This window comes from Chiroxiphia lanceolata, chromosome 13, assembly GCF_009829145.1.
Source record: "Chiroxiphia lanceolata isolate bChiLan1 chromosome 13, bChiLan1.pri, whole genome shotgun sequence".
NCBI lineage: Eukaryota > Metazoa > Chordata > Aves > Passeriformes > Pipridae > Chiroxiphia > Chiroxiphia lanceolata.
Window position 1 is genome coordinate 18,506,435 of NC_045649.1, and position 16,111 is coordinate 18,522,545.

At 44.3% G+C, this 16,111-nt stretch overlaps 1 protein-coding gene across 6 annotated transcripts in view; it reads right to left on the reverse strand.

The window, feature by feature from the left end:
* The window catches only part of PEPD (peptidase D), a 143,109-nt gene that overhangs the window by 1,614 nt on the left and 125,384 nt on the right, over positions 1–16,111 (reverse strand). For all 6 annotated transcript variants that reach the window (XM_032701583.1, XM_032701584.1, XM_032701586.1 and 3 more), the window contains one exon: positions 6,680–6,871. In XM_032701583.1, coding sequence (XP_032557474.1) covers positions 6,680–6,871 — 192 coding nt within the window. The remainder of the gene's footprint in view (positions 1–6,679; positions 6,872–16,111) is intronic.

Sequence of the window (16,111 nt, forward strand, 5' to 3'; positions counted from 1 at the left end):
TCATCCAGTCCTTATTAAACTGTTTAATGATGTCTTTGCCAGATTATTTCTTTTACTTGGTATCAAGTTAAGTGTATTATAAAGCAGAATTAAATAAACGAACTCCATTGAGTTCACACATTTGCTTTGGACAGCTGTAAATTTGAAAGCTGTGGGGCTTTGTGGGCTCAGTGTGCCTGAAAGGCTGGTGCCTTGCTGCAGGGGAGGAAACCAGCAGAGGGGAGGCCACACAAGGCCAGAGCTGACTCTGCCTACACAGAGAGCCTTTTCCTGAGCACCACCAGCTTCACAAACCTTCCCCTGCTTTAGCTGAAATTTCCCAGTGTGTCTGCTACAGAGACATATCAGTCACAATTCATCTGCTTAACCAGTAAAATTAGCAAAAAAAAAAATGAAAAAACCAGTTTGTGCTTTTCAGTTCAACATTTCATGCCTTCACTGACACCTCAGCACTCTTTGGACTGACTTGAAAGCAGAGCAGATGAAAGCCTGATGATGATGGGGAAGAACAAGTGGGACAAGGTCTTTGTCCATGCTGTACTTTATCTAGGCCACAAGAGAAAATCAAGATGGACAAGGAGCTGGAAAATAGAGTGATGAATGACACCAGGGAAAGGAAGGCACAGTGAGGACTGACAAATAATGGACAATTATTCCACTGGGGCTGGAATGATGGGGAGAGATAGGGCTGGCTAAGGAGTCCAGGAAGGGAGATCCTGGTGGGGATGAGAAGTGAGACATCCTGAATGAGGAGAGCACAGAGGGGGGGCTGGAGCTGCCAAAGGTGGGGAACTGAGAGTGACCAAATGGGGGAGGGTGAGTGCCACACACAGGGACTCACTGCACAGGAGACACATTGTTGGGAGACCATGTAACTGATCCACAGCTGCAAACTGCCCTGAAAAGGAGGAGAGCACTGTCACACCAGCCTGCTCACCACCAGCAACTCCAGATGGTCTTTGGGATGTAGATGGAGGCACACAGAGCCACTGGTCCCATGGGGCCTTACCCATCACACCAGCTCTTTCTCCAGGATCTAACCCTTCCTCTACTGGATGAATCTCACCTGAAATGGGTGCTTGCCACAACAGAGAAGACAGATTTCCCACTCTTGGTGCACAATTTTTCCTTTGCCTAAAAGCAGCATGGGTGCAGAGGAACATAGGCTGTCAAGAAGGAAATGGTTTAGTTTTCTCTTTTCCCTCACACCCTCTATGCTTCACCCTGAGCTTAAACTCAGCAGGAACAAGAAGCAGCTTCAGAGGACCTGCAAAACCTTCCCTACAGGAGAGCCCATCATTTGGTCTTGTCTTCTGTCCAAATGGACAAAAGATGCTGGATCTGCCTGGCAAGGCTCGCCGGCCTGGGACTGCCTTTCCCAGTGGGGACAGTGGTTATGAAACTTGCTCTCAGAGCTGTCCCTTTCTGCAGGCTCTTTGTTCATCAGTGCTGCTTGTTTCAGGGCTACAGAGTGGTTTGGAATCAGGCACAGCTTAAAGGAAAGCAAACTGAAGTGTGATGTTTGCTGCACCTCCAGCTTTCAGGGCGCCCTGCAAACACCCCAGTGGAGGCTTTGCTGTTTTGGTGTTAAATGGTACACTTCAAGAAAAGCACTCCTGCAAAGCTGCAGTGGCCAGGAACGCTAGGACTGTCCCTAAAATGCCTTTTTTTATCAAGGGTAGTGACATGATCTGTCTAGATAGACCTGATTGCACAACCAGCAACAGGCCATCATGTGGCTCGACTCAATGGTCCCAACTGTGTCCCAAAGCAGGGCTGTGTGGGCACAGCCAAGGACAGCACAGGAGTTAAATGGCTGCTGTCAGCTCTGAATACAGCCTCGCACTTTGTCCTGACTTACTAATACAGTCATGCTCCCCAGAGCCTCCTGGGTTACCTTCCAAGGGAAGGGGGGTTGTAGCACTTATTAATTTCTTTTGGACGACGATATATATAAAAGGCTTTTGAGAATCAAGAAACAATTTTGGCCAATTAAATAGTCCGGATTAACATGATGACAGATCCCAGATGTCAAAAAAGGCAACTGGTGAAACGTCTCCTTTTTTTTTAAAATCTATTGAGCATTTGTTTGATTATGGGTGTAGAAAGCAGCAATACTACCACTGCAAGACCTTAGGATGGGACACTGGCCTGGGAAGTGATGCCAGGACATGGGCACACATGGCACCACACAAAGGGAACTAACACACATGCTCCATGTGTCTGTTCCTACAGCGGGTGTCCCACAGAGCCACACGAATGTAGCCAGGGGCACTTTGACTCGGCCATCGACTTGCCAGTAATTTTTAATAGAGCAAACTTAGTTTGACTTCTGTATCTCAGAGGGACTGGCTGGGAAACAGAGCTGCCCTCACATCAAGCCCAGGGACGGGCAGTTACACACGTGGGGACACCAAGATGTTTTCTATAGAGGCCAACAGGCTCCGTGCTGCACAATGACTCTTTCTCACCCCATGCTGCTCGTCTTCCTGCCACAAGCAAATCTTATTCACAAGCAAGTCCTCACATCAGGAGAACCTTTATTTTTAGATGCCCACATAGGAACATTTTATAGGAGTGGATCAATGTTAGTAGGGCGAGGCCACATATTTTATTAGATTGACTGATACAGCTGGGAAAAAAAAAGCTTCAGGTGCCCATCCCTTCATCCTGGCTCAAAAAGTTGATTGCTTGTCAACTACAGGTTAGAAAGAACTGCTCTTACTTTAAATTAATTATATTAATTAGACAACTTCAGAGAAAAAGGTTAAAGAAGGTTTGTAAGCAACTAGTGGCAGTTTTTGGGTTGCCATATATCTATATTGTGACAACTGCTTTCCTAGGAAAACTTTAGAAGAAATGCTGTGTAGCATTATTACTGCTACATAATGTTAAAAAGCAGATGAGCATAATGTTCTGGCCTAGTGAACTATTTCATTTCACTTCACAATACACATTCACCATAAACTCAGAAACAGAGCTTAACCTTCTGAAAAATAAAAATCAGGACAGAGACAACTACATGGCTCCCTGAACTAAAGGTAGAAGCAGCTAAATATCCTGCTTTTTATCTGGTTTAACATTTGTTCTGAGTAAGGGAAGTACTATTGTTTCAAAAAATATTGTAATATTAGCAGATCTTCAAGTTCCTGGGCTTTGTAAATCTGTTTAGTTTTTAAATGAGAAAAATCTGCAAACAAAAGAAAGTAATATATTTATCTGTCTTTCAGCATTTTCCCTAAGTTGCATAGAGTTTTCACATATTAAGTCTAGTGCTAGTTCTACAAATCCTAGGGAAAAATAAAGCCTGAACAGAGACTGAATGTGTAAGGCCAAAAAAAGGCTGAATGGTTTTACTGTGTCTTTGAGAAAACATCATATGAACTGCATGAATCAGTAATCAGCTTATGAAGAATGGAAATGTCAAACCCTAAAGGGCAGCATTTGCAGTCGGCATTTCCCCTTCCCCGAGGATGCAGCTGCTTTTCCCGAGCAGTACAATCTGTGTTTGCATATCCCTGGCTTTGCACATCCCAGGGTTTGCACATCCCTGGCTTTGCACATCCCTGGCTTTGCACATCCCTGGCTTTGCACAGCCCTGGCTTTGCACATCCCTGTGTTTGCACATCCCTGGTTTGCACATCCCTGGCTTTGCACATCCCTGGTTTGCATATCCCTGCTCACTGGGGAGTGTGCAGGCAGGGCCCAGGCAGACAGAGGTGCCCTGGGACAGGCCCTTCCCCACAGGATGTATCACCTCAGCAAACTGGGTCTCAGATTTGCAGATGGAGAACTGGAGTACAAGTGACTGAAACGTCCCCAGACTGGCTATTTGTGAAGGACTGAACTCAAATAAAGGGTTTGGGGCTTCACACAGGGCACCATCCTCAGCACAACTGCTCGCCTGCCCCCAGAGGGATCTGTATTTGACCCAGAGCAGCTTGTTTGGTAAAAGCCCAGATCACGAGGTCCCTGAGCAGCAGTGACAGCCACAAAGGCTGTGTCTGTGCTCGAGGGACGAGCAGGGGGGACCTGTCCCACGTGTGCAGAGCAGCAGAGGGAACCTCACCCTCTCGCTCTTCCCTGCTCTTGCAGCTTTTACAATCTCTTCATGGCTGACACCAGGCAGCACGAATTACAATAAATGGCTACAGGCTTGTCCTTTTTGGCACGGCACGAGAGCTTTGCTTCTCAATGCAGAGACTTGTCACGCTCAAGAAAATTATCCAAAGCCCAAAAAAGACATGAATTCGAGGTGAATTCATTAAAATCCACAAATGCCCTGTGTGGACAGTCTTACTCAGAATTACAGTGGTGTTACTTTGGTGAATGTAAGTTCATTTTTGAAGTGAATTAAACTAAACCAAATTAAGAACATTTTAATTAGTGCTGAGCTCTGCAGAGGGAAATGGACTATTTATTTCCTTTTGTAGAATGTATTTTTTTAAAACTTGAAGGAAGATTGGACTGGCTGTAGTGAGCTCTTTAGCTAGAACTGACACCAATACTAACCCCTGTGCTATTAATATTTGTCAGTAAAAACACTGTGCTTCACAAAATCTCTTTTAATCCCATAGAAAGCAAGCTTTCTGGCATGCTCTTGAGAGAGATATTCATTCCCTCTGGATAACCTAGAATGGAACAGCATGTAGATAACTAAGCATGCTACACAGCACAAGTTGCATCTTCTATTTGTGCAGAATCAAGTCAGAATTGTAAAGATGGACAAATTTATTTTGATTGTATTATAATTCAGCTTTTTTGTAGAATTCAGAAATATTCAGATGTATTACAGTCTCAGATTTTATTTTCATTCTTCTCCTGGACAAAATCAAGGGACAACATCTGGCTCAGGGTACGTGTGTATTATTATTTTTTTCTCTCTAAGTAAAATGTATTGTTCACAGGGGGATTGGAGATTTAGATTTTTGCTCAATCGTTTTTGGGCAGCTCCCCCTTTCAGCAAAGTTCGTTGGCTAGCACTCCTTACAAGTCATCATTACAGGAAGCTAAGCAAAAAACAGGGGAGAAAGTTAGACTTTGCTTGAAATCTCTGGAACAAAAGTGCCTGATCCAGCAATTTATCACCAAAGTAGAGATCCTGTGCTGTTACTCCTATTCAGTGCAACCACAGGCAGCAGGTGAGGCACAGGCACACCTCGAGCTGCAGAGCTGCAGTGGGCATTCCCAGCAGGTCGAGGAAAAACATGGGCTTTGCTGAGCAGTTCCACAGAAAACTCACCAGAAATCAATTCAACTGCCGAAAAATCCCCACAGAGTGTTTACAAGGAAAGCAAAGACAGTTAAACCTGTTTGCACTGCGGTGTCAGCCTACACAAGCACAGGACAGTGCTCCTTTAAAACACACTTCAGCGTGCGGTGCCATACAGAATGTGCTCACAGCCAGAAAACGCAGAGTCAGCTGCCTCTCCTTCACCAGTATCTCAGCTGGCTGGCTGGAAAGTCGAGATAAAGAAACAACACAGAGACAGATAAGGTCCCAGAGCTCAGCAGCGAGTGAAGCATCAGCAAGGGTGAGGTGCCTCTCGCTGGGGCTGCACACACATGGCAGGGGCTGCCCAGGAGCCCGGCTGGCTCACACCGCTGGGGATGGCACACACACAGCTCTGCTCTCGGGGCTGGTGCTTCAAAGGCAGCTCAGACCAAAGTGCTGCAGCAATTACCCTCTCATGGCTGGGGTACAGTGATAAATTAGTCAATGGCAGAAGCAGACAATTCCTAATGAGTGACTTTTCATACCAGAAAATCACCGCTGCTGCCAGTGATTGTTAGCTGTGTTGAGACTTAGCAGAAGAGCCACGAGGAGGACAGGCCATGGCAGCTGCCTGCTCTATCTCCTCTGTGCAGGAACACAGAAGCCAGAGAACAATGCGGCACCGTTCAAAGGCTTGCCCTGCTGAAATAAAAACCCACTGGAAGCCACAGCGACTTCTGAGTGCTCTGTGACGGCGGTGGCTTTGAATGGGAAATGTGCCCTGGAGAGCAAGGACAAACAAGGCCTCTCTACTTGCCCAGCAGCTGGGAATGGTCACCCAGATCACCTCCATCTCCTGAGCTGGCCAATCCTTCTGTGCACACGCTGCTGCCTGAGCTGTCACCCCGAGCACAGATGCTTGGGAAGACCATCAGCCGTTCTTTTGAAAAATGGGGAAGGCTTTACAGGCACAAGTTTCACGCCTTTCTGTCAATAATATAGTCAGAGCAATTATTGCTGATTTTATCTACTGACTCCCCAGCTTGAACAGCATCCGGCTCTTCTGCCTCAGAAGGAAGCACGGGACTGTGTCGCCATCAAGGAAGCCAACTCTGGGCTACAGATCTCAGTCTCATATTTCATAAAATACACATTTCACACATCAGACAAAACACCCACTTGGCAAGTCACTGTATGGTGCTGACAGAGAGTATTTCAGTCAGTGGGACAATATGGATCTATCGTTAATCAAACATCACTAGTACAAAATCGCATTTAAAAATTAGACTAAAAAACCCCAGTTTGTCTGCAGAGTCAAACGGTCCAAATGACTCAAGGTGCTGCTTCGGGAACAGCCCTGTGTGCAAGACATTACAACTCCCAAAAGACTCCTCCTCAAGGACATAGTGAGGGCAGACAAAGAGAAGGCCAATGAATAAAACCCCCTGGTGAGGGGTTACTCACCCCGCCGAAGCCCCGGAAGCGCCGCAGGACGTCGCTGTTGATGAAGCAGGACTGGGCGGGGTCGCGCAGGGCCTGGTCCAGGAGGTGGTCGATGAAGTAGATGCCCGGCTCGATGGTGAGCACCATGCCCTGCTCCAGGCTCCGCGCCGTGCGCAGGCTCCGCAGCCCCGGCTGGTCGATGCGCTCCACGCCCTGCGCGACAGACACGGGGCTGACACTCGTGCCGAGCATGGAGCCCTCCCCTGCTGACCACCCCATAAGACACAAAATACAAGAAATAATCACAAAGGACCGAAACTGAGCTCTGCAATTACCTCCCTCCCATTAGTCCTCATTTAGCTTTCACACAGAGCAATAACCAGATTTCAACTCAACACCCAAACTGATTTTTGCACCACAGAAATCCTGGTTTTTGACATGGTACTGTTACTCTCTACCTTGGGAGAAATACTGCACTATGAAGAAAATATAATTACTTGCACTACTCCTGTCTCTACTCTCCCTTGCAGAGTATGGTATTTTAAGTGACATGCAGATCTTGAAATGCCCCTGCCACGTCATGGCTGAAATAGCTGAACTATGCAGCAGAGAAGAATTTCTCCAAGGATATGCAAATACTTATTCTCACCAAATGTTATTAAAACTACACATTTATGATCTTGATTCAGGAGCAATGAGTCTACACATGACCTCATAAAAGCAGCCCATTTAAAGCTAAACTTTTGTCAGATTCAGACTTTCAGGCAACATGGTGCTGATTGGTATTATTAAAAGCTAAGTCAAAACAAGCCCTGACTAGCAAAACATTCTCTTCTTCCCAAAAGCTGGTAAAGTAAAATGATATATGAGGACGTGCTTAGTCAAGGAATTAGAAACACTGCAAAGACTAGTTAAGGATATTAATTTTCTTCCCTCAAATGTGCCAGGTATTGCAACATCGGAATAAATATATCTCAGTCCCATTAGCTTTTTGAAAATTCTTTGCAACTGTAGCAAAATTTCACCAACAAAATATCACGATGACCCGTAAACAGCTCACGGCCCACCAGCTTGGAAACAGGCACACACACTGCTCATGAAACCTTTCCTGCTTCGGCCAGTGAGTCACAGGGACCACGGCGTTATTTATCTGGTCTCCATGTGGCCTTCCCAAGTCTTGCTTCTGGCCCAAGCCACGGTAATTTTCCTTGTGGGCAGAAGGGGCGACTGCTGTCAGCACCACCAGGAGCATGACTGGTATCACGAGGATGAAACATCCCCTTTCTCCCAGACAAAGTGCCCTGCCCAGCGCTACCCTCGGTGCCGGGGCCACGCCAGTGCAGACACGGAGGGAGGCCAGAGCATACCCTGCAGATTACCCCTGCTTTCATCTCACTGAATCATTCCCTCTTCAGAGTGGATACAGCCCTGCAGCACTGTTTGCTCTTGAGTTACACTTTCAGTTCAGAGAAAGCCCATTTTACAGAAATACTGCTTGCAACAGCCTGTCAGCAGTGTTGGCTTTATTCTTGCTGGACACCCAAGCAATGCTGGGGTGCTTTTCTTCCCTTTGCAGAGCTTATTCTGTTCCAATGCACAGCATCTTACAGCAGCCAAGACTTTTAGAGCTAACCAGCCTGGACATTTGGAGACAGGTTTGCCCATTTTCACTGTGTATTCAATATGTTTTATGTCATATGTTTGATTTGGACTTTGTAGAGCACTACTTTACACTAAAATAAGAAAATATGATTTTGTTTTACTGAGCCTAGGAAACCAGAATATTCTGATATTAAGCAAGGCATTTTGCATTTATATGCTTATCAAAACCCACAGAAAATCAATATATTTCTAAACTTGAAACAATAACTGCACTGAAATGGAGCCATTTTTCTCTCTGCTGCTGCCCCATGGGGTTTGGCATTTCACACATTCATTGTAATGCGTAAAGGAAATGAGGGCATCCAATCTTGTGGATTAATCTCTCCATGAGCTGTAAACAATTAGATTAGGGTCTGGACCTTTTGGTGTCTTGCCAACTATCTATCGGCTGCTTTACAACAAACAACCCATATTTGGCTTTTAAGTCCACTTCTCAATTCTACTTGTAAATGCCTTTTCCGAGGCAGTCAATCCAAGACAGATGCTAGAAAGATGAATGCATAGCGAGGAAAACAATGGCAAACATCCTCTGAAGGCAGCCCTGGCACAGCCTCCACATTCTTTTGCCTTTTCTTAAAAGAAATGATGCTTAACACCAGGTGTGACAACCAAGCCTCAGTGCCCACTTCAGCCATTAAAGCATCACACAGGCATTTTGTCCAGACTGCTCCCAGTCTGATCCTGCTGGTAGTACACCCTCCAAGAAGCCAACAGCACATCTACAACTCAGGAGCAAGCCCCAGACTCACATTTGGAAACGTCCCTCAGCACTGCAGGCTCCCCAGGCTGTAGCAACACAGGGAGGGTCCCCAAGGCACCTGAACACTGCTGCTCACCCAAGAGTAAAATTTTAACTTCTCTGGAAGGAATTCATGAACTCTTTTTGATATTCCCCCCATCCTATCTCAGCTCTGGGTGGTGCTGGCTCTTGGTTTCATCTCCAGGTCTTTGGATTTTGCGTGTACAGAAGCAGCTACATCTCTGCCATGAAAGCATCTCTAGTGGGCCTTCAGAGAAAGGGTGATACTGCTCAGCTTTTCAAAGCTGGGGAGCAAGCAGGGCACTGGTGGGTGGGCTTGTGGCAAGGAAGAACTACAGTCCCTTTTAACAGGGCCTAGCAAGGTGTTCACCAAGAGATGTGGGAAAGGGATGAAGAGAGACACAGGTGCTGGCTGTGGCTTGTTTGTGGCCATTCACACTCTGAGCAGAGGACAGCCCCAGTCCCATTTGCTGTGAGGCTGAAGGACAAAACGAGGTGACACGGAACAAGCAGAGCAGGGAAGTGACCAGGCTGGGGAGATGACAAAATCCCTTCTTTTGAGAACAGTGCTGGACTAAAGCATACATCAGACTATGGCTTCAGCATCCCACGTGGCATCTGATCTCTGGGCACTCATGACCATCCCAGCAGTCACCATGCCCAATCAGGTCCAGGGGCTGACAGTTCTCAGCTCTCAGTCTGCTTCAGTTTATGAAAAGTAGGACAAATTGAGGATTTTTTTTAATGACTGAAATACCATGACCCCCAAACAGAAGCTGACAGGTCTGAAACAAGACCTGCTATTTTCCACCAAGTCAAACTCTACTGGGAGCAAAGCTGGGGAAACCTCTCACTGCCATCCATCAGTATGACTCTTCTGCTACTGATGGATTTTCTTCTTTGTGAGGAGGAAACTTGCCCACACTTCGCAGCTAAACATCACAAGCTTTCTTTTCAACAATCACCACGACGTTGTTTCGTAGCCAGATGCAATGAAGAGCAAAAATGTGGGTGCTGGAGCAGCAGCTGTGTGGGTCTCTGTTTCTGTTTCCATTATATCCTGGAGGCCTGGCCACAGAGCAGGACTCTGCTGCACAACAGGAAAGCACAAACTGATAATTTGCCCTCCCAAAAATGTAGAGAATAGTCTAGAAAATATTAATGCCTAGGCATCTAAAAAGAGACTCCCAGTTATATTCTGGGAAAATTACTTTTTGAATAAATTTATTCTCCTGTATATTGCAACAACAGACTGTATCTGAAATTGTTTTCTAAGATGGATTTTATTTGGAGGTACTGCTCACATTTTAAAATTGAGACACTCCTCTCCCAATGAGCACAGATGTATGACACTGTCATTTGTGACTGTACTCCTGCCAAGAACATTGGATTCCAATTAATGGTTCATCTAAGGTAACAAAAAACAGCATGTCTAGGCAATAAGGAGTGTCAAGGGAACAAGAGAATTATTATGTAAACTGATTTCATTACTATGTAAGCAAAATAAAAGTTCAAATTAAGTGTAGAGTAATATAAAATATAGATCTATTTTTGGAATAAGCAGGGAATTAGGAAGTATCCGCCTATCCCCCAGAAAAATGGCCACGGAAGGCTAGAATATGCAATATTCCCAGAATATCTCAGTGTAAGGCTGAATTACTCCTTATACTGAGTATAAGGATGAACTGCTCCTAAGCAACCTAGTGGTTAATGGAGGTATATATTGCTTTTTGCACGGAAAGACTGCAATGTGTATCACACTGGATCTTGTTCCACAGCCACTGGCTACCAGGCAAAGCCATCAGAGGCAGAGAGAGCTCCAGGCCCACCTGAGTGGGTCTGATCTTGGGTTTTTCTTCGGACCAGGACAGAAGAAACCACAGGTGATGTCCCTGTGCTGGCTGCTCATCACGCACGGGGCCATGACACTACCTAGAGATGCACAGGCACAGAGATGCCAGGGCACCTTCCCCCCCAAAACCACCACCCAGCAGCTTCCTCCAGCCAGGCAGTGGCAGCCACAGCCACAGCAGACAACACCAGAGCTACTCCTGGCTGCAAATACTGACCCGCAGTAAGAGACTCAGGTAGAGACACAAACCAGTTTCTGGTACTTTTTTCCAGTTAAATCATCACAGAACTTTTTGAGCCTGACAAACAGACTGTGCCAGCTGGAATACATCCAGTATACAATGAAGTCCTAACCACTTTACCAAGCTAAGTGCAATCAGGTATTTAAATTAATCAGGACACTAAGATTACACTTGGATAATATGAAATGAACACCGAAGTGAAATCTCAGCTCTTCCACTCCTCCCTATTCTCCCAGTGCACATCCCCAACTTCTAATTAGCTCATTTGCTGCAAAAGGAACGGAGCTGTGTGCAGCTAATAAAATAAAAGTCCCAAATTCCATTTCACTTGTCTCCTGGTCCCTTCTCTCTAAGCCCTTGTTTCACTTGCTGAGTGTTACTAATGAAGATTAGTTTATTCAATCTATCCCCCTTTTCCCCAGCAGCCCCAGCTGCCTGTAGTCACCTGAAGGAACTGCTGTCACTCCTGCCTTTGAAATCAGCAGCAGGTTCCAGAATATGCCCCAAGCACCACATATCACTTGTGGCATTTGCAAGTCAAAGCTTCCACTTCTGCAGGAGAATCTAATTACTAGCTGGAGCTTTTGGGACACATCTCAAAGTTAATAGTGGGGGAATAGAGGGCACACGATGTTTAACCGGCTATTTTACTTGACATGTTTTCTTCTTTTCCTTGGTATATTATCAGGTTGCCTAATCATTTTCCTGTTATTGCAGGGAATGAGGAAAAGTCACCTGCCACTAATTCGAGGCACTGCTGCCTGATGATTCAGATGGAGCTGAATTTCAATCCATCATTGTGGCTCTGAGCATAACTTCCCATGTAATTTTTGCTTTCTGATCCTCAGATGTCACCAAGCTCCAATGCTATCACAGTGGAAATAATAAATATTTTTTTCTCCTTTTCTTAAGACCTAAGTGTGAGGAAAACAAAGCATAGCAAATAGTAAAAATCATCAAGTTGACAACTACAACATAAACCTGGAAGACGAGGAGGATATTTAGAGAATTCATAAGAAATGAGATAAAGAATTGCAAAAACTACAAACACTATTTTAGAACAAGACCAATGACAAGCACCATTTAAAATCTAATGGACAGGTTTTCTTGTGACACACAGAAAACATACAGAGATGACTGTCTTAAATGAAAGGGCTTTTTCTTTTGTGATAAATACCAATATTAGCAAAAATTGCATAGCAAAAAGCCTCAAGTATACCAATGATACCTTACTTTTACATGTAATTGAAAGCAGAACTCTGCTGTCTTGTTTTTTCTCTCCTACTGCACCTAGAATGAATTGTTCACAAACACACAAGCTCCATTATTTGCTGCTAAATTTTCAGAAATATTTGGACAAAATATATTCAGATAAAAACTCTGTTAGCACACAAAGTCTTTTGCAACAAACCTCAAGAAGTCAAAGAAACATAAGCAAGTATCTCCATCAGAAAAAAATTAATCAGAACTAATGAAACACAAACCAAGCAACTAAAAACCCCAAGTGCAATGACTCTTTCTCAGTAGAGCAGGGAAGCTCTGGTTTGATGGAGCAGGTCTGCACCTTGGCACTGCACTGACAGCACCTGAGCCTTCCCTCCTCTTCTGCCTCTGCTCAGGCTCTAAGTTTCCATAAGCACCAAACTCCAGCACTGCCCTCACAGGGAAAAGCTGCTGGGAACTGACCACGACTTTTCTGAACACAAGTAAGATGCCACAGCAGGGTAAGAACATCTGTCTAACTCTGGGAGGGGTTTACACCTCACAGAAGAATCCCAGCTTGCGGGAAACCCTCCTGGCTGGTGTTGGACCCAGCAGGTAACAATGAGCACTATGGATTTCAGTGGTGCCCTGCATGGAAATGCTGTAGAACTGAGAGTTTTCCCCCACCTGTTTCCTTCCTGCACACTGCCTGCTCGGTGGCCCCACAGCACCCTGTGTCTCTGCTATGCAGGAATTCAAAGAATCAAAACCAAAGTGATTCAAGGGGACCCCGGGAAGCAGAAGCAGCAGGTTTTTTTTCTCCTAATCTTTTCTCAAGGTGTACAATTGCTTGCAGGAACAAAACCTAAAGTTAAAATCAGCGAAAGGCCCTTTTACTCTTTGCTCATCTAAGTGCCTCCCATACAGGCTGCTTCATGTTTGCAGGTCCTGGGTACACAAAGCTAGAGCAAGGCTTTGCAAGGTTATGGCCAAGTGAAGCAATTTGCATCACTGGGGCCCTACATAACAGCTTTAGGCTTCTTGGTAAATTCACCTCATCCTCTGCTTCTTAAAGGAAAAAACATTAATGCATCATTTGCAATGCTAACCACAAAAAAATGAAATCTTCTGCTTCAGCATAAAGTAGGATACATAAGGAAAATAATTTTTGCCAGAACAAGAAAGGGAACAAGATTATTCCTGTGTTCTCTAGGTTTGGTGACCTAAATCCCCAGACAGTCATCTGGGACCTGGGAGCAAGTTTTCTGTTAAAGCCAGACACAGCTTGTGCACCCCTCTGAGTAGCAGGGATGTTCCCACAGCATGCACAGAGATGGAAGCACATGGATAACTCCAAAAAAAAGCCTCTAACCCTAATTTGTTGATGCAGAAGAGCAAAGGAAGGATCACCTTTCCATGAAAATGGAATTAAAAATTTAAACTAAGGTGAATTTTATAATTTAAAAAAAAAAAACAAACCAAAATGAAAGTCTTAATTCGTAAGATGCTAAAATCACAGTAGTTATTAACCTAACTTAAATTAACTGGCTTATTATTATAAAAAGTCATCAAATGTACTTAGCATTCTTTAGAGCCTTACAGTCAATTAATAGAACATGAAATTGAATCAACTCAAGCACCTAGAGACACAGAACCCAGATTTAAATGAAAACTTCAGCCCCATCTACCCCAGGGTCTGAAAATTTGGGATCACCTACCACAGTTCCTCCATTGCAACGGGCACAAATCCTCATTTATATCCCATATCGAATTTACCCAGAAACAACTGAAAGAATGTGAGGAAACCATCTCCATGATTAAATTTTAGAGCTGAAGCTCGGCCCAGTGGGGTTTTCACCCTTTGAAGCTCTGCCTGACTGAGGGCCAGATTTTCTGAAGTGATTAGTACCACTGGGGCTGGATTTTCAGAGCTGCTCGAGCTGCAGTCAGGCCCTCAGAAGAGGGAGATGGATTTTCAAAGGAGCGCTCGACGCTCCCGTTCCCTGCGAGGAATTCCACGGCACACGTGGGAGATGGGATTCCCTAAGGAGCCCTTGGCTGCTGAGCACTTCTGAAAACCAGGACCTTTACTTACATCTTTCAGTGGGGAAACACTGGCAGTTATACTATTTTGAACATCTTGTCCTAAAATAAGAGTTACCAAGACGCATTTATTTCTGGCCAAAACCGATTATTCTTTATCACAGCAAAAACGAAACAAAACAAACAAAAAAAAGGAAGTAAAATGTTATATTTTCTAATATCCTAGAGTATGCTCTCTTGCAGAAAATCTGCAAGCATTTTATGGTGTTTGTCAAAGAGGAAGAAAGTGCTTGTTCAATGCTGCATGTCAAAGCAGCTTACTGGAAAAGATGAAAACTTATTATTGCCAATTTTGAAAAAAGAAATCTTTGGCTACCAATGAATAACTAATCCAAGCTAACAATGTCTGGAAATAGTTTTTTTGGAACACACAAAACTTTGTGACGGATAAAAATTAGGAAATTAACGTTTATTGTATTATTTCAAATGTAACTGTTTACACTTGAGGAAAAAATAATGGAATAATATCCACTTGGAAAGTTTTTATTTTTAAAAAATCCTTTGTAATACTCCCAGAAATTCCCTCGGCCAAAAGCAAAGAAGTTGCTTTTTAACCAGCTAGAAAAAAAAGAGCACGATACTACAGGCATGGGCTCAGTGTACAATAAACACCAAAATGGCTTTATGAAATCCCTTGTGAAGACCTCACTAGCTGGTAGACATTTAAAATGCATCACAAACCACTCCATAGTGTACTAGATGTCTTCAAACTGTGTTTTCTCATGAGACAAGGAGGCCTGGACAACAAACCTTCTCCCTTCCAACACAGACACTCCTCACACCCGCACGGAAGGTGCCCAGTTGCTCACGTTTGGATTTATTGTCCCCTGAGCCCCACGGTCCCTCTGTGCCCCACACAAGGCCCTCAGGCCCAGAGGAGCCCAGTGAAGCTCAGCCCATCACCAGGCTTCTGGTGGGTGTTTTCCCCCCCTAGGTGCTCCAACACTCACCTAAGACAAACAGCCCAACAGAAAGTGCCTCATGCTTTGGGTCAGACACAAGTGACGGGTCTAACAGAGGTGAAATTAATGCTGCAGAACCCAGAATTCATAATTTTTCAAACTAAAGGTGATGCCACACACCCATCTCTGTGCATATTTATATGCAAATACAGAATAGCAAATTAGCTATTTACTCGTGGGCTTTCATATATGCTTCCTCCATATTCAAGAAATTTGCTATTTAGGATTAAATTTTGAAAGCAAATTAGCCATGCAAATGTTCTTAATGTAAGAAATAATTTTAATATTTGCAGGTATAAAATTCTACACAGAACTTGGGCATTTTTACGTACAGTAAGTATGAAACTGGAGAGCCTAATTCATTTGACAATCCAATTCCTATATGCATTTTTATCTGCAACAGGTTGCTCTTTCAGAACTGTGGATTTATCTGTTTGCTTTCAAAAAATCACCCTTAAATTTAATACACCCCAAAATGATGTACCAGATAATTTACAATTACAAATTCAGTCATATGAAACTAAAAATTAGTTTCAAAAAATGATTCTATGCCTTGTCTACTGCACTACTGAAATCTGCTGAGAGATGGAAGGTGTACAGGGTCCACTGCTCTAGACTCACACAAAATCAGTTCTAGAAATCTCCCTTGACATTAAGGTACTTGCTCTAA